A 24,316-nucleotide genomic window follows, 5' to 3' on the forward strand; every position below is an offset into this window, starting at 1 on the left:
GTGAGGGAGGGACAGCCACCAAGTTCGGAGAAGTGAGGAGCTGCAGAACGACAACCCGCAGCGACTCCACGCGCACAGTTACAGGGTCTTCGCGGGGATCGGCGCTTGCGCAGAGCGAATTCCGGAGCTGTTCCGGCCTCCGTGGCGCCAGCGCGCGCTCCCGCCCAGCCGAAGCCCTAGGTGGTCTGCGGCGCGCTCCAGGGGCGGTCCTGCGCGGCCGGCACCGCCCTCCTCCGCGCTACCCTCTGCTCCCAGTCTCCCCTGCGCTTCCTGCACTAAGGCAGTCGCCGCCGGCTCCCCTTCTCTGCCTCGCTCACCCAGGCGGTGCCATGGCGGCCTTCAGCAAGTACCTGACGGCGCGAAACTCGTCGCTGGCGGGGGCCGCGCTTCTGTTGCTCTGTCTGCTCCACAAGCGTCGCCGCGCCCTCGGCCTGCACGGGTAAGAAGGCCGGTGGCCACTCCGCCTTCCCGGCCCGAGCGCCCTCCCGCATCTCGCCTGGCTGCCGTCGGGGGCCCTCTGCCCTGCGGGGTCAGGCAGAGAGGACCGGCCGCGTCTGCTGCCAGGCTCAGTGTCAGGGTGTGCGGGTCACCTTGCCGCGCCGGCGACTGCCGAGCTCCTTGCGTCCCCCTGGCCTGTCCGGCCCCTCGCGCGGTCCCCGGGGGTGCGAATCTCCCCTGCGCCCGCTAGCAAACCTGTGCCTCTGCCCCGAGGTTGTGGCCCCCTCCCCACTCCACAAACCTTTTTTTTTTTTAAATTAAGGTATCGATATACAATCTTATGAAGGCTTCACATGAGCAAAATTAAACCACCTTCTTTTTGTATTAACTTTCTGAGCATGTTCTAAGTTTTGTCCTCTCATCTCCGGACAGACCGTGGATTTGCTTTGTGGACGTGTATGCGTGATTTGAGGATGGTAATTTGACTCGCTAGGCTGGAGCCTCTTGTCTAAGTCAGTTGGACGAGGTTTGGCACAATTCCCTAGTAGTTGCTCTTGAAAGTCGCGAGGATGGTTATTGTGAATTATACAGGGTCCTTTGGCAGAGTTGCTTTATGGAGTGGTGTCCGCTTGCAGTAGGTCAGCGAACGTCCTGGCATTTTATCCAGAAAGGCTGTGTGGCCCGCTTGGAGGGCAAGGTACCTGCCCCTGGCTTTGTAGGTAGAAGGTCAGAATGTTTCCGGTGAGGATCAAGATTGTTTTTTGATTACACTCCACTGGGACCCCCTCGAGAGAATTTTCGTGTTTAGATTTATAAATCAGATTACAAACATTTTTTATCTGCTGGGAGATATTTGTCTTCCGCAAACGAATGAGAAAAGGTTACTTCCCAAGCATTCTTGCCAGTCATTAGATATTTCACGTTAAATCTTGGCATACTGGTCTCAGGCATTTTATTTCATTCATCTGTTTGGGCACGTACTGTTACCTCCTGTTCCTGATTTGCCTAAAATGTCTGATTAGTAGTAGACTTCGGACCAAAACGCTGACCAGGAGCCTTCCTTTCCATGAAGTTCTTACTTTCTCCTTTCTCCTATCTTCCTTATCTTAATAAGGTCTGAAGCAATGGTCTTTCTTTTTCTTCCTAAGTCTGATTAACACCGTTGAAAATGATGTTCATCTTTGTCTGGACAATACAGTACCTGTTCACTTTTTAAAATTTAATTTGCTTTTAAAATGATTTATTCTGAAAAGTACGATTTTATTTTTTCCTAATTGGATTGTATGCTTTCCTGGCTCCCTGTTGCAAATGAATGTTATTTGTTATCTGGGAATATGCCAAAGGAAAATGTTAAATGCTATAAAATAACTTTGAATTACATTTTTGCAGGGAATGTTTCAGTGCATATAGAACAGGTGTTTTCAGTATGGGAGAGGGGATTTGAGGACAGCCCTAACAGCTCTGGATTTCTTATATGATTTTTTTAAAAAAAACTTTGCTTTACTGGAGTATTACACACAAAGAGAAAAGTACACATAAGTGTAGCGCTTGAAGAATTTTCACAAGTTGAACTTACCTGTGTAATCATCCCTCACATCTGCAGTGAGCTGCTGAGTTATAAAACGAGATTATTGAGTAAGGAAAGTTTTAAATAATCTAATGGGCAATAGTAGCAAAACAGTCTATCTAATATCTAATAATAATCTTTTCAGATAACTTAGGTGTTTATTCATATTGTAAAATGCTTAAAAATCTTTAAGAAGTTTTGTAAACATTGGGGGGATTAAATTATGCAAGTTAATTAACTGAACAAAAAGATTGTGATTAACAAATGATTGTTAATCTTTTGCATTGGCATAAGAAAATGTTTCATACATTAAATACTTCGTGGGAGGAGAATGCAAATTATAAGCAGATTAACATGAAGTTTTCATTACTGAGATAAAATGATTGAATTATTTTAAAACTATTGAGAATGGTGTTGAATCTAACTTTGTAGGTGTTACATTTCCAGAAACTTCTGGATGTCTTTCAGACTCTAGCTGCACAGTTTGAAGATGAGAAAATTCTAACTTTACATTTTGCAGGGTTTTTGGGGGTATCGTTGGTAACAGGACTAATTTTATGCTCTGGTGCTTCATTGAGGAACCTATGGTGGTTTGGCCTTTTTTCAACTATGCGAACAGTAGGTTTGTCTTAAAAGATATTCCCTAGAATCAGATATGTAATGGAGCTAGTATAACCATTTTAAAAGTTACTTTGTAACTTTGTAACATTATTTTCAAACTTTAGAAGAATGAGTCATTTAACATTCTGAGTTTTTTTTTAGTTTTGTTAATGAAATTTTTTCATTAGTTAAATCATATGTATGACTTTTTATTATGGGAAATTTCACACATAATTCAAAGTAATTAGAATAATAGTGAATCCTCTATACACTTTACCAAAGAGGTACCATCATCATTCTGCCTTTCTTGTTTCATCTGTAGCTCCTTGCTTCCCACCCTTTATTTATGGGTCTTTAGATTAAATTTATATATATTGAACTGTATAAATCTTATACATTTTAAAAATAAATGTGTACAATAGTGTAACATCCCTATTCGAACATTTTTCTCTCCCCAGAAAGTTCTGTTGTATTCATTCCCCACCACCACTGTACTATGTTTTCACCTTAGCTTTGCCTAATCATACATCTTATTTTGTTTATTATTTATGGGGAATAGTGGAATCTTTTTACTCCTGGATAAAGGAGACCATTTCAGTTCAAAGGAAGTATCTGTTTCAGAATGTTGTATAATTGTGCTAGGTGCTATCGGATGGAGAGGTGTGTATGTATTACACATACATTTAAAAAAATGACATCTTTTCTCAGGGAGCTTATATTCTTGTTAGGAGGAAGGAATTTAAGTGCATATTAGTTTAAAGTGTATGATGATGACAAATGAAGTACACAGATACGCCTTAGAAATTCTGAGAAAGGAAAGATTAATGTGTTTGGGAAGAGTTAGGGAAGGCTTTATGAAGGATATGAACTAAGACTAGAAAGGGGGGGTAAGAATGAATAAATGATGATAAATTGAATGTTAATATTAGCCTTTATCATATTTTTATCACATTTTATGTTAAGAAGCTTTGCAATGCCTTTACATTCCGTCTTCCACTGCCACCAGGGTACTTTTCAAGAAACACAAATATGATCATGTTATTCCTTCACTAAATTCTTTCAGCTATTCTAAAATACAAAATTCTTAGTATGAGAGGAAGGTGTTCATGATCTGGTCCTTTACTACTACTACTTCTACTCATCTAGCCATATGGGCTAAACAGTCTGAGTATGACAGGTTCTTCCCAGGCTTTGCAGTCTGATTGTAATTACTGGTATCCCTATCATTTTTCATCACCCTTTGATGTTTATTTTCCCTTCAAGACTCAGTTCAGGCAACACTTTCTCGTAGATGTTTTCTGTCTTTTCCGGATCTCCAAACAGATGTTGTCCTCTGCTCTTTTGATACTCTAAGCATTCCTGTGGTCTTGTAGTTACCACTCTGCATTGTACTACGTCAGACTTTTTGAGTTTCTTGAGGGCATGGACCAAGTCATTTTTCAATTCCGAGTTTGCACATGTCACAGGATACTCAGTATCCTGTGGACAGATGAGGTAGGATGATTAAGAACTTTTAAGGCTAACTGACAGGCAGTTGAAAATGTGGAACCAGTACAAACATGAATAGAGACATTATCTTCATAGAAGTGATAGTTGTGTACCTGAGGATTCATAACATGAATTGAGTAATGGGAAGTCTGCGGGCCAGTTTTAGAAGACGGGGAAAGGGACCTGTCTACATTGCCGAAGTATTTTACGATCTTAAAGAAAAACCAAAAACCAAAACCAGAACAAAGCAGTTTCCTTGCCTTCGTGTGAATGCTCGTCAAAGTTCAGATTTCTCATCCTGGGCTTCAGAGCCTTGCCTCCATCTCGTCTCATCTTACCTGGCTGATCTTATATGCCATTGTCTGCCAGTGAGTACTCTGGTCCAAATAGGCCACGCTCCGTACTATCCTCTGAACATCCCACACTCATTCCTGGTTTTGGAGCTTTGCTCATATTACCCATACCTGGAATCAGTCTCTCTCTGTACCCTCTGTTATTCAACCCTTATCCTTTAAGGGTTAGGTGAAGATCACTCCTTCTGTGCAGTATTATTTAACAACTCTTGATGATCTCACTGATGATCATCCTCCCTTTTTAACCTTCTGAAGCACCAATTTAGATGCCTGCCTTGTATTATCTATTAATTGCTTGACTGGGTGTGATCTAGCTGTCAGACATCAGGATGTAGTCAAGTCCACCTGCTTATGGGATGATCCTTTGTCCTTTTTAAAGCCCCAGTCTGTAGATGGTGGGAACACAGTTAACTCCCCCGAATATTTCTGAGGAGTTTCAGGGAGCTTGTGTTTCTCTTAGTCATGCTTTACTTCACTTCTTTGTTTCTGCTCTTTTAGATTCCACTTAAATCTTGACCAGAATACTATTTCTGGACCTGATCTGCATCAGTTGGTTTCAGTACATAGTTGCTTTTCTTGGCAAATCCGTTAAAGTCTTCTTCATCTGTGGTTGCTTAAGCATCCCCTTTTTATTCTGAGCATCCAAATGGGGCCATAACATCCACTGATGGTTCATCCTAAGGGTCTCATACAGCTCCAGCCCCTCACCTGGCTCATGCTTGTACTTTAGTGGGCCTTTGAAATTGAGAAAAGTAAAGCAGCCCCTTCTAGGGCTTTGATTTTCTGAAAGGAGCAGATCTCAGAAAAGAAAGCTAAGTTTGAAGTACATAGGAAAGTTGTGGGAATAAATAAAAGACCCAGCCACACACCACAGGGCTGAGGCTGAGGGAAAAATAGTCAACAAATTTCCAACAGTGGGGATGGCCAAGGAACTTGTAAGTAAAAGAATGTCTTCATTTTAAGCTGTTCACCATGCTGAGATATGTACTTTAGAGGTATATATCTAAAGTAATGTTTCAAGGTTACTTTAATTGGCAAGAATGTACATTTTTATATGCAGCAACTTGATTTTATTATGGAGGCAGGTTGGCATAGTCTTTGGAGTTAGGTATGAGTTTCAGTTTTACTCAGCTATTTGTTAGATCTTTGACCTTGGTCAATTTACTCAACCTCTTTGATCCTCTGTTTTTTCATCTGTAGAACAGAAATAATAGTATTTTCTTACCTAAGTAGTTGTGAAGATTAAATGAGAAGATGTCTTAACTCTGTGTAACAGGAACAAAGCTCTATAAATAAAAGATAGCTTTAGCTCTCCTCATGCTTGCTACAAGAAAACTAAAAGAATAGTGAAACAGCCCTTTGGTAGGTTCTCAAAAACTATTGAGTCTTCCTAAAAATTCTCAAATGTGCCCAAGAACATCTCCCTAAAGAAGCCTTTTTGAATTGGTAGAATAATTTACTTTCAGAGTTAGAAGTGTTTCAGTTATTTTTATGTGACGTGGGTTTCAGGCCTCTGTATATTTTCAGTTCCTGCTTCCTGAATATGATACTCATTATTTCTTCACCTCTTAAAGAAGAGGTCCGAAATGGAATTCATTATTCTACGTGTGGTCTGACTGACAGAGTGGAATGGGCTGCTGCCTGCTTTGTAGATCCTAAGGTTTTGTTAAAGTAGGTGAGGCTGTATGCATTTTTATGACAGTCTGTGTCCTTCACTCATGTGTATGCACTTTTATGACAGTCTGTGTCCTTCATTCATGTTTAGCTTACACAGTTGTTTTCCCTTTCCTTTCATCAACTTGTGTTTGATTTTTTTTTTTAAACTTGGGTGCAAGTATTTACACTTATCTTGGGGCACATCACTTCTTCCCTGAAAATTTTTTTTTTGATCCTACATATTTAATTAGTATTCCTTCTGTATATTTTCCCAATTAAATTTTTGGACAGGACTAAATACAGAACAGTGTATTTAGATCAGTCTAACCTTTCAATTACTTGATACCCTTTGGGTGTTGTATTGGTTCTCATCTTTAACTTACCTAGCGCTTTTTTACAACTTTCCTTCTAATAATGACCTGGCTCTCTGACAATAGGATTAGGCATCTGATCCATACTGGGCCAGTCAGAATCCTACTTTGAGATGTTTCTGCTGGAGCTGTTGTGGAAGGACCATTCTTTTCTGGTCATGGAGTTGTGAAGATGAGACCCTAGAATTATGTGTGGAATTGGTCTCTCTACATGGAAAAGGTGGAGAACCCCTCATCTGGTCCATCATCAAATCCTTTGGAGCATGATAAACTTAAGTATATAGATTTTTCAATATCCCTTCAGAGAAGAGAATAAGTTTGATCTGAAATGACTTTTTGGTGAAATCCTGCCTGCTCCTACAATTTTTACCACTTTCCTTTAAGTGCTTATGCCGTCCTGTCCATTTAGATCAATTGTGATTTCCTAGGTTCAACATTAATCTCATCCATAACCTGAAAAATACCATCATCTTCTAATCTGTTGCAATAAAATGTAAGCTGGAATCATGAAAAAGAAAGATAGGCTCTTTGCAGTTTTCTCTGAAATTGTATATAGCAAATTAAATTTTCTGCAAAATGGCTGTTGTATTTCTCTATTGTTATTTCTTTTGGAATGATTTTATGGAATGTCAGAAGATTAGGCATTAGGCTGTAGCTTAAGAACATGGCATTCGTCATAACACTCTTTTTAGGAGGAAATCACTTCTGTTTTAAGCATCTCTGTAAAGAATATAGTCTCCCATGAGTGTAAGAATAAAATGCTTTGGATAGCTGATGGTTGTGCTCTTCAGTGGGAACTTTTATGCATGTTAAGATGGTTAGTTAGAAGCCTTTTTAAGTAAAACTGTAGTGAGTGTGCTAAAAGGTTTTTTTCTTAAACATGCACTTGCTATCCTTTTGCTAGATTAGCAGTCCTGAATTAATGCAATTAAATTAATAAAGCATAAAATTTAAAATAAAGCCCATCAAAGCATAATTAGCTAATTTGATATTTGTCAATAGATGTAGGCATTATTATGGTACCATAACACTATAGACATAATTGTGCACTTTGTCATTTACTTTGTGCTTAATAAGTTACCTGTTGGCATTAAAAATAAAAGCACTAGGGGGAGTGCAGCAACTTCTGTAGGTAAGTAAAAATTCAGTTTAATCAGCATGTTGTATATGTATGTCACTGCCTGTCATTATTTAAAGCATCTTTTCTAAATTTTTAAATTTTTTATTAAGGTATCATTGATATACACTCTTAAGAATGTTTCACAAGAAAAACAATATGGTTGCTACATTCCCCATATTATCAAGTCCCCCCCATACCCCATTGCAGTCACTGTCCATCAGCCTAGTAAGATGCCACAGTCACTACTTGTCTTCTCTGTGCTACACTGTCTTCCCCATGACCCTCCCACACCACGTGTGCTAATCATAATACCCCTCAATCCCCTTCTCCATCCCTCGCCGCAGGCTCTCCCACACCCCTCCCCTTTGGTAACCGCTAGTCCCTTCTTGGAGTCTGTGAGTCTGCTGCTGTTTTGTTCCTTTGGTTTTGCTTTGTTGTTATATTCCACAAATGAGGGAAATCATTTGGTATTTGTCTCTCTCTGCCTGACTTATTTCACTGAGCATAATACCCTCTAGCTCCATCCATGTTGTTGGAAATGGTAGGATTTGTTTGTTTCTTATGGCTGAATAATATTCCATTGTGTATATGTACCACAGCTTCTTTATCCATTCATCTATTGATGGACACTTAGGTTGCTTCCATATCTTGGCTATTGTAAATAGTACTGCAATAAACATAGGGGTGCATGTGTCTTTTTGAATCTGAGAACTTGTGTTCTTTGGGTAAATACCTAGGAGTGGAATTCCTGGGTCAAATTTTATTTCTATTTTTAGTTTTTGAGGAACCTTCATATTGCTTTCCACAATGGTTGAATTAGTTTACATTCCCACCATCAGTGTAGGAGGGTTCCCCTTTCTCTGCATCCTCACCAGCATTTGTTGTTGTCTGTCTTGTGGATGTTGGCCATCCTAACTGGTGTGTGGTGATATCTCATTGTGGTTTTAATTAGCATTTCCCTGATGATTAGTGATGTGGAGCATCTTTTCATGTGCCTGTTGGCCATCTGAATTTCTTCTTTGGAGAATTGTCTGTTCATATCCTCCATCCATTTTTTAATTGGGTTATTTGCTTTTTGGGTGTTGAGGCATGTGAGCTCTTTATATATTTTGGGTGTTAATCCCTTGTTGGATAAGTGGTTTACAAATATATTCTCCCATACTATAGGAAGCCATTTGACCTCAAGGTGTCCTGTGCTGTACAGAAGCTTTTAAGGTTGATGTAGTCCCACTTGTTCATTTTTGCTTTTATTTCTCTTGCCCGTGGAGATATGTTCATGAAGAAGTTGTTCATGTTTATATTCAGGAGAATTTTGCCTGTATTTTCTTCTAAGAGTTTTATGGTTTCATGACTTACATTCAGGTCTTTGATCCATTTTGAGTTTATTTTTGTGTATGGAGTTAGACAATAATCCGGTTACATTCTCTTACATGTAGCAGTGCAGTTTGCCAACACCAGTTGTTGAAGGGGCTGTCATTTCCCCATTGTATATCCATGGTTCCTTTATCATATATTAATTGACCATATATGGTTGGGTTTATATCTGGGCTCTCTGTCTTGTCCATTGGTCTATTGTTCTGTTCTTGTGTCCATACCAAATTGTCTTGATTACCATGGCTTTGTAGTAGAGCTTGAAGTTGGGGAGCATAATCCCCCCAGCTTTATTCTTCCTTCTCAGGATTGCTTTGGCTATTTGGGGTCTTTTGTGGTTCCATATGAATTTTAAAATGATTTGTTCTAGTTCGTTGATGAATGCTGTTGGTATTTTGATAGGGATTGTATTGAATCATTAGATTGCTTTAGGCTGGATGGTCATTTTGACAATATTAATTCTTTCTATCCATTAACATGGGATGAATTTCCATTTATTAGTATCCTCTTTAATTTCTCTTAGGAGTGTCTTATAATTTTCAGGGTATAGTCTTTCACTTCCTTGGTTAGGTTTATTCCTAGGTGTTTTATTCTTTTTGATGCGATTGTGAGTGATTTCACTTTTTGCTAGTTCATCATTAGTATAGGAATGCAACAGATTTCTGTGTTTTAAGTTTGTATCCTGCAACTTTGCTGAATTCAGATATTAGATCTAGTAGTTCTGGAGTAGATTCTTTAGGGTTTTTTTATGTACAATATCGTGTCATCTACAAACAGTGACCGTTTGACTTCTTCCTTGCCAATTTGGATGCTTTTTATTTCTTTTGTTGTCTGATTGCCGTGGCTAGGACCTCCAAAACTATGTTGAATAAAAGTGGAGAGAGTGGGCATCCTTGCCTTGTTCCCGATCTTAAAGGAAAGGCTTTCAGCTTCTCGCTGTTGGCTGTGGGTTTGTTATATATGGTCTTTATTGTGTTGAGGTACTTGCCCTCTATACCCATTTTGTTGAGAGTTTTTATCATGAATGGATGTTGAATTTTGTCAAATGCTTTTTCAGCATCTATGGAGATGATCATGTGGTTTTTCTCCTTTTTGTTGATGTGGTGGATGATGTTGATGGATTTTCAAATGTTGTACCATCCTTGCATCCCTGGAATAAATCCTACTTGATCATGATGGATGATCTTTTTGATCTATTTTTGAATTCGGTTTGCTAATATTTTGTTGATTATTTTTGGATGTGTGTTCATCAGGGATTGGTCTCTAATTTTCTTTTTTTGTAGTGTGTTTACCTGGTTTTGGTATTAGAGTGATGCTGGCCTTATAGAATGAGTTTGCAAGTATTCCCTCTTCTACTCATTGGAAAACTTTAAGGAGGATGGGTATTAAGTCTTCACTGAATGTTTGATAAAACTCAGCGGTAAAGCCATCTGGTCCAGGGTTTTGTTCTTAGGTAGTTTTTTGATTACCAGTTCAATTTCGTTGCCTGTAATGGATCTGTTCAGATTTTCTGTTTCTTCCTTGGTCAGTCTTGGAAGGTTGTATTTTTCTAGAAACTTGTCCATTTCTTCTAGATTATCCAGTTTGTTAGCATATAATTTTTCATAGTATTCTCTAATAATTCTTTGTATTTCTGTGGTGTCTGTAGTGATTTTTCCTTTCTCATTTCTGAATATGTTTATGTGTGTAGATTCTCTTTTTTTCTTGATACATCTGGCTAGGGGTTTATCTATTTTGTTTATTTTCTTGAACCAGCTCTTGCTTTCATTGATTCTTTCTATTGTTTTTTTCTTCTCGATTTTATTTATTTCTGCTCTAATCTTTATTATGTCCCTCCCTCTACTGACTTTGAGCCTCATTTGTTCTTCTTTTTCTAGTTTCATTAATTGTGAGTTTAGACTGCTCATATGGGATTGTTCTTCTTTCCTGAGGTAGGCCTGTATTGCAATATGCTTTCCTCTTAGCATGGCCTTGGCTGCATCCCACAGATTTTTGCGGTGTTGAATTATTGTTGTCATTTGTCTCCATATATTGCTTGATGTCTGTTTTTATTTGGTCACTGATCCATTGGTTATTTAGGAGCATGTTGTGAAGCCTCCATGTGTTTGTGGGATTTTTTATTTTCTTTGTGTAATTTATTTCTAGTTTCATACCTTTGTGGTCTGAGAAACTGGTACAATTTCAGTCTTTTTGAATTTACTGAGGCTCTTTTTGTGGCCAAGTATATCATCTATTCTTCAAAATGTTCCATGTGCACTTGAGAAGAATGTGTATTCTGCTGCTTTTGGGTGGAGAGTTTTGTAGATGTCTGTTAGGTCCATCTGTTCTAATGTGTTGCTCAGTTCCTCTTTGTCCTTACTTATTTTCTGTCTGGTTGATCTGTCCTTTGGAGTGAGTGGAGTGTTGAAGTCTCCTAGAATGAATGCATTGCCTTCTATTTCCCCTTTTAAATCTGTTAGTATTTGTTTCACATATGTAGGTGCTCCTGTGTTGGGAGCATAGATGTTTATAATGGTTATATCTTCTTGTTGGATTGACCCCTTTATCGTTATGTAATGTCCTTCTTTGTGTCTTGTGACTTTCTTTGTTTTGAAGTCTATTTTGACTGATACTAGTACTGCAACACCTGCTTTTTTCTCTCTGTTAGTTGTATGAAATATCTTTTTCCATCCCTTCACTTTTAGTCTGTGTATGTCTTTGGGTTTAAAGTGAATCTCTTGTAGGCAGCATATAGTTGGGTCTTGTTTTTTTTATCCATTCAGTGACTCTGTCTTTTGATTGGTGCATTCAGACCATTTACATTTAGGGTGATTATCGATGGGTATGTACTTATTGCCATTGCAGACTTTAGATTCATGGTTACCAAAGGTTTAAGGTTAACTTCCTTACTATCTGGGAGTCTAACTTAACTCACTTAATATGCTATTACAAGCACAATCTAAGGATTCTTTTCTTTTTCTCCTCCTTTTTTCTTCCTCCTCCATTCTTTATATATTAGGTGTCATATTCTGTACTCTTTGTCCCTTGATTGACTTTGGGGATAGTTAATTTAATTTTGCATTTGCTTAGTAATTAGCTGTTCTACTTTCTTTACTGTGGTTTTATTACCTCTGGTGATGGCTATTAAACCTTAGGAACACTTCCATTTATAGCAGTCCCTCCAAAATAGACTGTAGAGATCGTTTGTGGGAAGTAAATTATCTCAGCTTTTGCTTATCTGGAAATTGTTTAATCCCTTCCTCAAATTTAAATGATAATCTTGCCTGATAAAGTAATCTTGGTTCCAGGTCCTTCTGCTTCATTGTATTAAATACATCATGCCACTCTCTCCTGGCTTGTAAGGTTTCTGCTGAGAAGTCTGATGTTAGCCTGATGGGCTTTCCTTTGTATGTGATCTAATTTCTCTCTCTGGCTGCTTTTAACAGTCTGTCCTTCATCTTTGCCATTTTAATTACTATATGTCTTGGTGTTGTCTTCCTTGGGTCCCTTGTGTTAGGAGATCTGTGGATCTTATGGCCTGAGAGACTATCTCCTTCCCCAGACTGGGGAAGTTCTCAGCAATTACCTCCTCAAAGACACTTTCTGTCCCTTTCTCTCTCTCTTCTTCTTCTGGTACCCCTATAATGCGAATATTGTTCCATTTGGATTGGTCACACAGTTCTCTCAATATTCTTTCACTCTTAGAGATCCTTTTTTCTCTCTGTGCCTCAGCTTCTTTGTATTCTTCTCTAGTTTCTATTTCATTTATCATCTCCTCCACCATATCCAACCTGCTTTTAATACCCTCCATTGTGCTCCTCAACGATTGGGTCTCCGACTGGAATTCATTCTTGAGTTCTTGAATGTCTTTCCGTACCTCCATTAGCATGTTAATGATTGTCATTTTGAACTCCCTTTCAGGAAGAATCATGAGGTCCATGTCATCTTTCTCAGGGGTTATATTAATTTTACTCTGTACCAGGTTCCTTTGGCGTTTCATATTTGTGTATGGCGCCCTCTAGTCTCGAGAAGCTCTACTCTCTGGAGCTGCTCAGCCCCTTGAGGCAATGTTGGGGGTCACAGGGGAGTGGGATTGGTGCCTGGGTGGAGGAAAGAGCTGTTTCCTGCTTCCTGACTGCTATGCCTGTCTTCACTGCCTGAACCAGTGGGCCGAGCACACAAGTGTAAGTTTTTGTCCCAGAGCAGCCAGATAAGGATCCCTGCTTTCCACAGCAGCTGGAATCTCAGTCTCTCCAGGAATTCTGCCTCTCTTAGCTTTCCAACCCCATAATCATGAGAGTATCATGAAAGCATCATGAAATGTATGTTTGTGCTCCCAGAGCAGATCTCCGGAGTTAGGTATTCAGCAGTCCCAGGCCTCCACTCCCTCCCTGCTCAATTTCTCTTCCTCCGGCTGGTGAGCTGGGGTGGGGGAAGGGCCTGGGTCCTGCCGGGCCACAGCTTTGGTACATTACCCTGTTCTGTGAGGTCTGCTCTTTTCTCCAGGTGTATGCAGTCTGGTACAGTCCTCTTTCCTTTTGCTCTCTCAGGATTAGTTTTATTAATTATATTTTCATATTACATGCAGTTTTAGGAGGAAGCCTCTGTCTCACCTCTCATACCACCATCTTTAATCCTCTGTCATACATAGCTATTTTTATAAAAATTTTATTTAACGTGTAATATGTGTATTATCTTTAAATGAATAAAAATTTAAAAATATCTGAAGTTGAATTTCCATATGATAAATATTCATAGTTTTTTGGGATCCTAAGACTACAAGTTTGAGAAATGCTGATGTAGAATAGTGCCTGGCATATAAGTAATTAGTGAATATTTGAATGATTCTTGACCATTCACTTTTGTAAGTTGTCTATCTTGTCAGTAATATGTGTATTTAATATTGTATTTTTTCTGTTTCTTTTATGTAACTCTAGCAACGAAGTTGTTTTTCCATGTCTTGTCCTAGTTCTGAGATTCTCTTTTCTGTACCTCTGCTCAGGCAGGGCAGTTGGGCAGGCAATGAAAAGATAGGTGCAGGGACTGCTGTCATATTTTGAAATGTATGCTGATTAATTGAACAAGAAGAAAATAGATGAGCAGCTCCTGACTGAACATTATATCACTGTTGGCATAACTGGTTATATAAGTGGTCATGATTCACATAGTCACGAAATTTATAACTAAAAATACTTTCAGTGTGTTATTCCCTGAAATGTAGTAAGACAACTGACATTTAGTGATTGTTGTAGATATTACAGATACCATGCCATTAGTGTGCTATCAGTAATAGACTTTGATATATTGAATACCTTTATTTTAATGTACTTTAACTGATAAATTAATATTTTCAATAGCCAAAGGGAATACACAAGAGTAGAAGACATACCGGTTGTGGAACCTTTTTAAAGTTTCATAGGGTAAAAATCAAAACAAGGAAAATACTGAATATATTTTAGACTTGAATCTGCATACTAGTAGATCATATTTTTGGAAGTAATTAACTTCTCTAAAGTCTTCAGTAGGACATTTCAAGTGAAAAAATGTAATCCATTAAATAAGATTCTACTGTGCTGTTCTCATCTAACCTAAATGGTCTATATACATTTCTATAGCTAGTATTTTCAAAATTGAGAACATCTGTGGGAAACATCAAAGAATTCTTTAGAAAGAGGAATTTAGAAAGCCTTATAAAAGGTTGCTCATAATTAATTGGGCATGCCTGTACATATATATATAGTTTCTGCAACAGTTTTACAGCCTCATAAAAATCTTAAAACAGATGAGCAATCCTGTAATACAATTGAAAAGAGAAACAATAGTAAACGTAAGCACTTTTAAAATAAGAGCATCTACTGAATTGTAGTTAAGTTTGGCTTTTTAGCCTTGCATCTTATTACTGAAAGCATTCATTCTACATATTCTTGGATCCAGCTAGATGTTGAACATGGAGGGTTGACGAATATATGACCCCTGAAGTAGAAATGGAAATGTGCTACCCAGGTTCCCCTTAAAGAAGTGTTCAGTGTCTTGATGTGTGGAGTTGGATCACCAGGGAATCCCTTCTACCCACATCTTAGAGTCTGCCTTAGCTGCAGAGCCACCTGCCCTGAGGTCATGACCCCCATGGAGCTAGCCTGCATTTGCACACTGAGCAAGGAAGAGATACAAAGACCTAGCCCTTTCAACCTATCACAGAGTACTCTGATGGACAGTATTTGCTTCAGGGCTTCCCACCTGGTTAGTATATTTGGTTGGGCCTGCGTCATAGTTTTGAGTTATATCCAATCTTGCTTTCTTTGCCTTCCTTTCACAGCTGTGATCCCCAGTAAACATTTTTTACCCCAAACATCACTTCGTCTCTACTTTGGAGAAACCAACCTGCAATAGCTCCTGATCTCATAGAACTAATTTACTGCAAGGAAGTATACATCAAACAAGATTTTAAATGTGATCAATGTTGTATAGCAGCATAGGGTATTAAGGTAGTGTGTTAAATAAACAACCTAAACCTGGTTATTATGTTTAGAGAAGCAGCCTGATTAGTAGTCAGGGTTCAAGTGCCAGATTATTAACTACTTTGAGTAGCATGAACCTTGGGCATCGTACTTTTTCCATGCCAGTTTTTTCATTTGTAACATGGGAATGACACATGGGCTTTCATCTTTTAGACAACTAACCTGAAATTGCTCATATGGCTCATTCCTGCTCCTTCCCAGAAGCGAGAGAGAGGGGCTTAATGCACAAATATTTTTCATGCCATTGTTTGTGTTGGTTTGTTAATGTCCTGCTGGCCAAAGCAGTTCATGTGGCCAAACTTATTTCACAGATGGACAAGTAGACTCCAGCTCTCTATGGTAGAATGTGTTAAATAAGTGCCTGGGTATGTGTATGCAGAACTTACCACATAATGCTTGATACATGATAGTAGTAGCTAACATTTTATTGAGCACTTTCTATAATTAATGCTTAGTAAGAGGCAGCTGGACCTAATATATATTTAATATATTCTATCTCTGTATATATGAAGAAGAAGAAACTCATTTGGAGAATTGGGTAAATTTTTTGGATATCTGAAAATAATTTTTTGATGAGAACAGTTTTCAAATAAAGTTCTCTCCTTTCTTTTTCTCTACAGTAAGAAAACTGGAAAACCACCATTACAGAACAATGAGGTAAAATTTCAAATCATCTTCTCTTTGGAATTTCATGCATCTATTCCATTATATAATCTTGTATTAGGATAATATCATAGAATTTTACAATTAGAAGGGAACTTAAATATCATCTCTAATCCACTACATATTAGAGATGGATTATTAGAAGAATCCAGTAGGAATTCTTTCTGAAATAGAACTCTTCTAGTTTTTATTGGAATCTCTTCATTTGATGCAGCATCTTAGGAAGCAGCCATAATTGTATTAGTTCTAGCCCATGATAAGATTAATCTTCCCCCCCTCTGCCCTCTTAGTGATTGACTCTATTTTTGTCTTTTGTAGCAACAGAGGGCAAGTCTGCTCTATTTTCTGTAATAGACTTTCATATTGTTTGAAAATAGTTTTATCTTCCAAGTATTTTTTTTTCCTATGCTGAGCAGCCCTCATTCCTGCAAGTGTTTCTCACATGACATGGTTTCTGATCCTTTTTCAATTCTGTATATATTCTTCTGGGCCTGTACTAGTTAGTTTTCTGTAGACATTATGCTTAGAATAGAATGTAGTTGTCCAGACGTGGTTTGACTAACATGGAATTATGTCAGCATGATTACATCTCTTGATATGAACACATATTGCTAAAATTCAGCCAAAAATTGCTTTTACTTCTTTAGCGATAACTGCTGTTAGTGTTTATGGTAAATTATAACTTTCTGGTATCTTTCTGAAAAACAGCTTGATTGACACATCCCCTACATATTATTCATTAGTTGATTTTTTCTTTTTTTTCAATAGCAGCTTTGTTGAGATGTAATTCATATATCATAAAAGCCAGCCATTTAAATGTACAATTCTGTGGATTTACTATATTCGCAGAGTTGTGTGGCCATCACCACTATCTAGCTTGATTCTTTTTTTCATCTTTAGTTTTTTTCCTGGTAATATTTTCAAGGTCTATTTATTTAGAAAAAATTTTTATAGAGGTATGTACAACAAAATGCACAAATATTAGTGTATAGCCCCATGCATTTTGACATGGGTATACACTCATGTAACCATTACCTAGATCAAAATATCAGACAGTATTTTCCCCCTTCACGTATTTCACCATGTCCTCACCCCCTCCCCTATAGCAGCCAGCAGTGTGTTCTCTGTGTCTATGAGTCTATTTCTGTTTTATTCATTTGATTTTGTTTTTGGATTCCACATGTAAGTGAAATCATACACTATTTGTCTTTCTTTGTCTGACTTATCACTTAGCATAATACTCTCTAGTTTTCTTCTGCTTGGCTTATTTCACTGAGCATAATACCCTCTAGATTCATCCATGTTGTTGCAGATGGCAGGATTTCTTTTCTTTTTATGGCTGAATAATATTCTGTCATGTACATGTACGACATCTTATTTATCCATTCATCTCCTGATGGACATTTAGGTTGCTTGCATATCTTGGCTGTTGCAAATAGTGCAGCAATAAACATAGGGGTGCATGTATCTTCAAATCAGGGATTTTGTTTTCTTCAGGTAAGTTCCTAGGAGTGGAATTACTGGGTCAAATAGTATTTCTATTTTTAGTTTTTTGAGGAACCTCCAGATTGCTTTCCACAATGGTTGCACCAATTTACATTGCCACCAACAGTGTTGCAGGGTTCCCGTTTCTCTGCATCCTCGCCAGCATTTGTTGTTTATCTTTTGGATAGTGGCCATTCTGACTGGTGTGAGGTGATATTTCATTGTGATTTTAATTTGCATTTCCCTGATGATTAGTGATATGGAGCATATTTTCATGTGCCTGTTGGCCATTTGTATTTCTTCTTTGAAGAAGTGTCTCTTCACGTCCTCTGCCCGGTTTTTAATGGGGTTGTTTTTTGGTTGTTGAGGCTTAAGAGTTCTTTATATATTTTAGATATTAACCCCTTATTAGATGGGTCATTTACAAATTTATTCTCCCATACTGTAGGTTGCCTTTTTGTTCTGCTGATGGTGTCCTTTGCTGTGCAGAAGCTTTTTAGTTTGTTGCAGTCCCACTTGTTCATTTTTTGTTTTGTTCCCCTTGTCTGAGGAGATGTATCCAGGAAAAATTTCTCATGCATATATTTAAGAGATTTTTACCTATGTTTTCTTCTTAGAGTCTTATGATTTCATGACTTACATCCAGGTCTTTTATTCCTTTCAAGTTTACTTTTGTATATGTAGTTAAACAATAATCCAGTTTCATTTTTTTACATATAGCTGTCCAGTTTTGTCAACACCAGCTGTTGAAGAGGATGTTTTTTCCCCATTGTATATTCATGGCTCCTTTGTCATATATTAATTGATCATAGATGAATGGGTTTGTATCTGGACTCTCGATTCTGTTCCGTTGGTCTATGGGTCTGTTCTTGTGCCAGTACCAAATTGTTTTGATTCCTGTAGCTTTGTAGTAGAGCTTGAAGTCAGGGAGCATAATCCCCCCAGCTTTGTTTTTCTTTCTCAGGATTGCTTTGGCTGTTTGGGGTCCTTTGTGTTTCCATATGAATGCTAGAACTATTCCAGTTCATGAAGAATGCTTTTGGTATTTTGATAGGGATTGCACTGAATATGTAAATTCCTTTGGGCAAGATGGCCATTTTGACAATATTCATTCCTCCTGTCCATGAGCACGGGACACATTTCCATTTATTGGTATCTTCTTTAATATCTCTCATAAGTGTCTTGTAATTTTCAGAGTAAAGGTCTTTCACCTCCTTTATTAGGTTTATTCCTAGGTATTTTATTCTTTTTGATGCAAGTGTAAATGGAGTTTTCCTGATTTCTCTTTCTGCTAGTTTGTTGCTAGTATATAGGAATGCAGTAGATTTCTGTGTATTAATTTTGTATCCTACAACTTTTCTGGATTCAGTTATTCTGAACTAGTTTTTGAGGTTTTGTATGTATAATATCGTGTCATCTGCAAATAGTGACAGTTTAACTTCTTCCTTACCAATTTAAGTGGCTTTTATCTCTTTGTATTGTCTGATTGCTGTGAATAGGACCTCCAGTACTATGTTGAATAAAACTGGTGAGAGTGGACATCCTTGTCTTGTTCTCAATCCTACAGGAAAAGCTTTCAGCTTTTTACTATTAAGTATGATGATGTTGGCTATGGGTTTGTCATATATGACCTTTATTATGTTGAGGTAAGTACCCTCTATATGCATTTTGTTAAGGGTTTTTATCATGAATTGATGTTGAATTTTGTCAAATGCTTTTTCAGCATCTGTTGAGATGATCATATGGTTTTTATCCTTCTTTTTGTTAATGTGGTATATGATACTGACAGATTTATGAATATTGTACCATCCTTGCATCCCTGCAATAAATCTGACTTGGTCATGATGTATGATCTTTGGGATGTATTTTTGAGTTTGGTTTGCTAATATTTGTTTGAGGATTTTTGCATCTATGTTCATCAGGGATATTGGTCTGTAATTTTCTTTTTTGTTGTGTCTCTGTCTGTTTTTGGTATTAGAGTGATGCTGGCCTCGTAGAATGAGTTTGGAAATATTCCTTCCTCTTGTACTTTTTGGAATACCTTAAGAAGGATGTGTATTAGCTCTTCTATAAATGTTTGATAGAATTTGGCTGTGAAGCCATCTGGACCTGGCATTTTGTGTTTTTGGAGTTTTTTGATTACCAATTCAATTTCATTGCTGGTAATTGGTCTGTTCAGATTTTCTGTTTCCTCCTGGGTCAGTCTTGGAAGGTTGTATTTTTCTAGGAAGTTGTCCATTTCTTCTAGGTTGTCCAGTTTGTTAGCATATAGATTTTCATAGTATTCTCTAATAATTGTTTGTATTTCTGTGGTGTCCATTGTGATTATTCCTTCTTTGTTTCAGATTCTATTTATGTGTGTACATTCTCTTTTTCTTGATATTTCTTGATAAGTCTTGCTAGGATTTATCTATTTTGTTTATTTTTGCAAGGAACCAGCTTCTGATTTCATTGATTTTTTTTTCTCTATTTTGTTTATTTCTGCTCTGATCTTTATTATATCCCTCCTTCTACTGACTTTGGGTTTTCATTTATTCTTCTTTTTCTAGTTTCTTTGTGATTTTAGACTGTTTATTGGGATTCTTCTTGTTTCTTGAGGTAAGCCTGTATTGCTATGTACTTTCCTTTTAGAACTGCCTTTGCTGCAGCCCACAGATTTTGGGTCATTGTGTTTTTATTTTCATTTGTCTCCATGTATTGCTTGGTTTCTATTTTAATTGGTTCATTAATCCATTGATTATGTTTAGTCTCCATGTATTTGTAGGCTTTTTGTTTTCTTTGTGTAATTTATTTCTAGTTTCATACCATTGTGGTCTGAGAACCTGCTTGATGCAATTTCAGTCTTTCTGAATTTATTGAGGCTCTTCTTGTGGCCTAGTATGTGATCTGTTCTGGAGAATATTCCATGTACACTTGAGAAAAATATACCCTGCTCCTTTTGGGTGGACTGTTCTGTAGATGTCTGTCAAGTCCATTTAATCTAATGTATTGTTTAATTCTTCTGTTTCCTTGTTTATTTTCTGTCTGGTTGATCTGTCTATTGATGTGAGTGGTGTGTTAGTTTCCTCAATGAATGTGTTGCAATCTGTTTCCCCCTTTAATTCTGTTAGTATTTGTTTTACATATTTAGGTTCTACTATGTTGGGTACATAGATATTTGTGTCAGTTATATCCTCTTATGGGACTGAGCCTTTTACCATTACATCATATACTTTTTTGTCTTGTTACTTTGTTTTGAAATCAATTTTGTCTGATATAGGTACTGCTAATCTTGCTTTTTTCTCCCTATTATTTGCATGGAGTATCTTTTTCCATCCCTGCATTTTAAGTCTCTGCATGTCTTTGGGTCTGAAATGAGTCTCTTGTAGGCAGCATATAGATGGGTCTTGTTCTTTATCCGTTCTGCCACTCTGTGTCTTTTGATTGTTGCATTCAGTCCATTCATGTCTAGGTGTTTATTGATAGATATGTACTTACTGCCATTTTAATAATTGTTTTCTGGCTGTTTTTTATAGCTCCTATCTGTTCATCTCTTCCTCTCTTATACTCTTCTCTTGTTATTGATGGTTTTCTTTAGTGTTGTAATTGAATTTCTCTTTTATGTAGGTATGTGTGTGTGTATTTATTGTAGGCTTTAATTTTGTTGTTGCCAAAGGTTCAGGGATAGCTTTCTTACTGTAATAGTCTATCTTAATTATATAAACAGTGCATGCAGAGAAGATCCTTGGGGCTGTGTTGCCAGCAAGGGGAATGGAGCATCTGGCCTCCCGGCAGTACCTGATCTCTTGGGACAAGGAAGGGCTTGGAGGGGCATCCTCCACCTGCCTTTCTCCTGAGGAGAGACTTCCATCTAACCCTCATCCCGCTGGCCTCCCTCCCATTGCTGGCAAGACTTTCAAACTGCCACTCTACTTTGGGTCTCAGGGCTGGCGGAGCATGCCTGGCCTTCACAGTGGCTGGAGCCTCAGCCTCCTGGAGTGTTCCACCTGTCCCTGGTGTCCAGCCCCACTAATCACTGGAACCCAATGTGATGTGGGTTCATGCTCCTGGAGCAGATCTCCGGGGCCAGGTGTGCAGGGCTCCTGGCTGTGCTCCTCCACCCTCCCCGCTCTGTTCCCCTTTCTCCTGGCTGTAGGCTGGGGAGTGGTGAGGGTCTGGGTCCAGATCTGGATCTCGGTTCTGCCACTTTACCCTTTTCCATGTGGACTTCTCTTCTTCCTCAGGTATAGGTGGTCTGTTCTGCAGTCTTCAAGTCATTTTCAAGTTGAGATGTATTTGCTGTATTTACTTCTTTTATGTGTCTTTGGGAGGAGGTTTCCACCTTTCCTTCCCTCCACCATCTTTTTTCTGGACCTCACCTTATTGGTTTATTTTTATCTGTTTCCCCAGATAAAGTATGAGCTGTGTGAGTGAAGGAAGCTTGTCTGTCTTTGAATTTATGAGAAAGAGTGAACTGGCAGATTGCATATTGGAAATGATAAACGATAAAACTAGGAATCTAAAAGCTTCCTGTATAATTACTATCAGGGAAATTCTTGTTCAGGATTTTAAAAAATTCTGCTGTTAATCAGAAAGTGGGTGATAAACAGTAAGTACGTGTCTCTCTGACCTCGTCTTCCACACTCTCTCTTGATTACCGCCCCAGCCAGACTGGCTGTTGTGTTGTTCCTCAAGCACATTAAGCAGGCTTTCACCTTGGTGTTTTATACTTGCTGCTGCTTCTGCTTGTGGTGTTCTTCTCTCAGGTAGTCCCATGGCTCTGGAGCTCCTTACTCAGGTTTTGATAAAAGCATGTATGAATATGAAGAGAAGTACAAGTCTGTGCTCTGTAAATGCAGTATCCATCTTGATATTTGTTTATATTGATTTAGATGAAACATAGTTCTTTGATTTTATTGTTGTAGATTTATTATACCATTCTTAAAAGCTTTTTATTTTGTTTTAATGTAGAAAGAGGGAAAAAAAGAACGTGCTGTGGTGGACAAAGTGTTTTTTTTAAGGCTCGCACGGATTCTGAAAATTATGGTTCCTAGAATGTTTTGTAAAGAGGTGAGTCATATGATAAGTGTTTGATTTTCAAGATTACATGAGAGCAGAACAGTACAGTTATAAGGCTTTTGTTATGCTCAGGTCAAATGTTTTCTATGTAGGTAGTGAAGACTACTAAATATTTTTCTTGTGCAGGTACCCATGTTGAGTGCCAGTTCTTAATTAGTTTTCTCTTGTTTATAAATGTTATGCTATAATGTTTTTTGTGAAATACTGGAGTACTTCAGTACAGCTACTCTGAATGCTATTGCTTTATTATAAATACTATTAATAAAAACAGGATTATATTCAAAATGACAAATCTTTTTATTGAGATGTTAATGAGTCACATTGACATGGAATATGTTTATTAAATGTATTTTTAAGATAACCAGAATGCTATCTGAATTTTTCAAGTATTTTCAGGAAATAAAGTTGTTGTAGGAGTAAGCTTTATTATCTTTTCCTTTGTCCTTTTATTAAGATCATTATATTTGATAACTACTTTTAATGATTAAAAAATATTAAAATGATGCGGTATACTCCATCTTTAATCACCTTTTATACAGCCAGAAATATCATCTTTGGACAAAGATTTCTCCTCCCCGTACCTCATTCTTTCCGTTACTGGGATCTGATAATTTTTCTTTCTAAATAGTCTTTCCTCAATATTACAGTGTTTTTTAGTCTCACTTCAAAGAATCTCCTGTTCAATCTTTTCTACCAAATTTTTCTTCTTAAAACATAATGTTGCCCACTGTTTAAATTTTAGGAAGCATTAGCCTTACGATCTGTTACTAGTAGGAAAAGCTTAAGATGTCCCAAAAACCCTATGATTCCTGCAGAGAATGCACATTCCTTCATCACACCGGGCTTGCTCTCCTTTTCCCTCACTTCAGCACCATGCTTGTTGGTTCTACCCTTAAGAAACTCTAAAAAAGGATTTAATAACATTTTATTTTTCCCTAATTAGAGATAATATATGGTCCTTGAAGAAAAATTGGAAAATACATATAAATATCTTTCATCTTGGTGCCTGTTAGCCTCCCACTTATAATTCTATCATTATTTTAGTGTATAGTTTTCTTGTATGAGAGCATATATTTTAATAAAATGAGATCATACTGCCACTCTGTAAATTTGCTCCCTCCCTTATATTTTAAATGTTTTATCCAAGTATCCTTGAGTTCTCTTAGTGTCTATCTTTCCATTTCCTCTGTTCTCACTATGTCTTGCCTGGATTACTGTAATCTCCTAATTGGTCTTTTTGCCTCTTCCCCTAGCCTTCTTTCTAAAACCCTAATGAAAACATTTGGCTTCATTTTTCTTATAGGGTAGCCCACAATCTTACTTGGACCTTCCTTTCAGTATCATCCACTCAGACAGTTCTTTGCTGTTTTATGCTGAGGCTCTGTGCTCTTATGCTCTAATGACCTCATATCTGTGATAATCTGACCCCCTTCCCCAGTAAAACAAATTTGTTTAAAAAAGAGCTTAATGTTCATGATCTTTGTGAAGAATTTCCATGTGTCTTCAGGCATAATTAATCATTTTCTCAGTTTACAACCCACCTGGCTTTAAAAGAATCCTTATTTAAAATGCAAGCTTCTATGGAAAGAGTCCTATCAGTTAATAGCTTAATGCTCACTTAACCTGCTAGCAGGGGTTTGCAGAGCATG

General features: G+C 37.7%; 1 protein-coding gene across 3 annotated transcripts in view; it reads left to right on the forward strand.

The window, feature by feature from the left end:
* Positions 1 to 3: 3 nt before the first annotated feature.
* Positions 4 to 24,316, forward strand: part of ABCD3 (ATP binding cassette subfamily D member 3) — a 70,804-nt gene continuing 46,491 nt past the window's right edge. The window contains exons 1-3 of one of the 3 annotated variants that reach the window (XM_036998134.2): positions 4 to 439; positions 16,082 to 16,118; positions 22,560 to 22,658. In XM_036998134.2, the coding sequence (XP_036854029.1) occupies positions 330 to 439; positions 16,082 to 16,118; positions 22,560 to 22,658 (246 nt within the window). In that variant the 5' untranslated portion in view covers positions 4 to 329. The remainder of the gene's footprint in view (positions 440 to 16,081; positions 16,119 to 22,559; positions 22,659 to 24,316) is intronic. The other 2 variants (XR_012130240.1, XM_017664712.3) reach the window with 2 other exon arrangements.

This window comes from Manis javanica, chromosome 4 (genome assembly GCF_040802235.1).
Source record: "Manis javanica isolate MJ-LG chromosome 4, MJ_LKY, whole genome shotgun sequence".
In the NCBI taxonomy this organism is placed as follows: domain Eukaryota; kingdom Metazoa; phylum Chordata; class Mammalia; order Pholidota; family Manidae; genus Manis; species Manis javanica.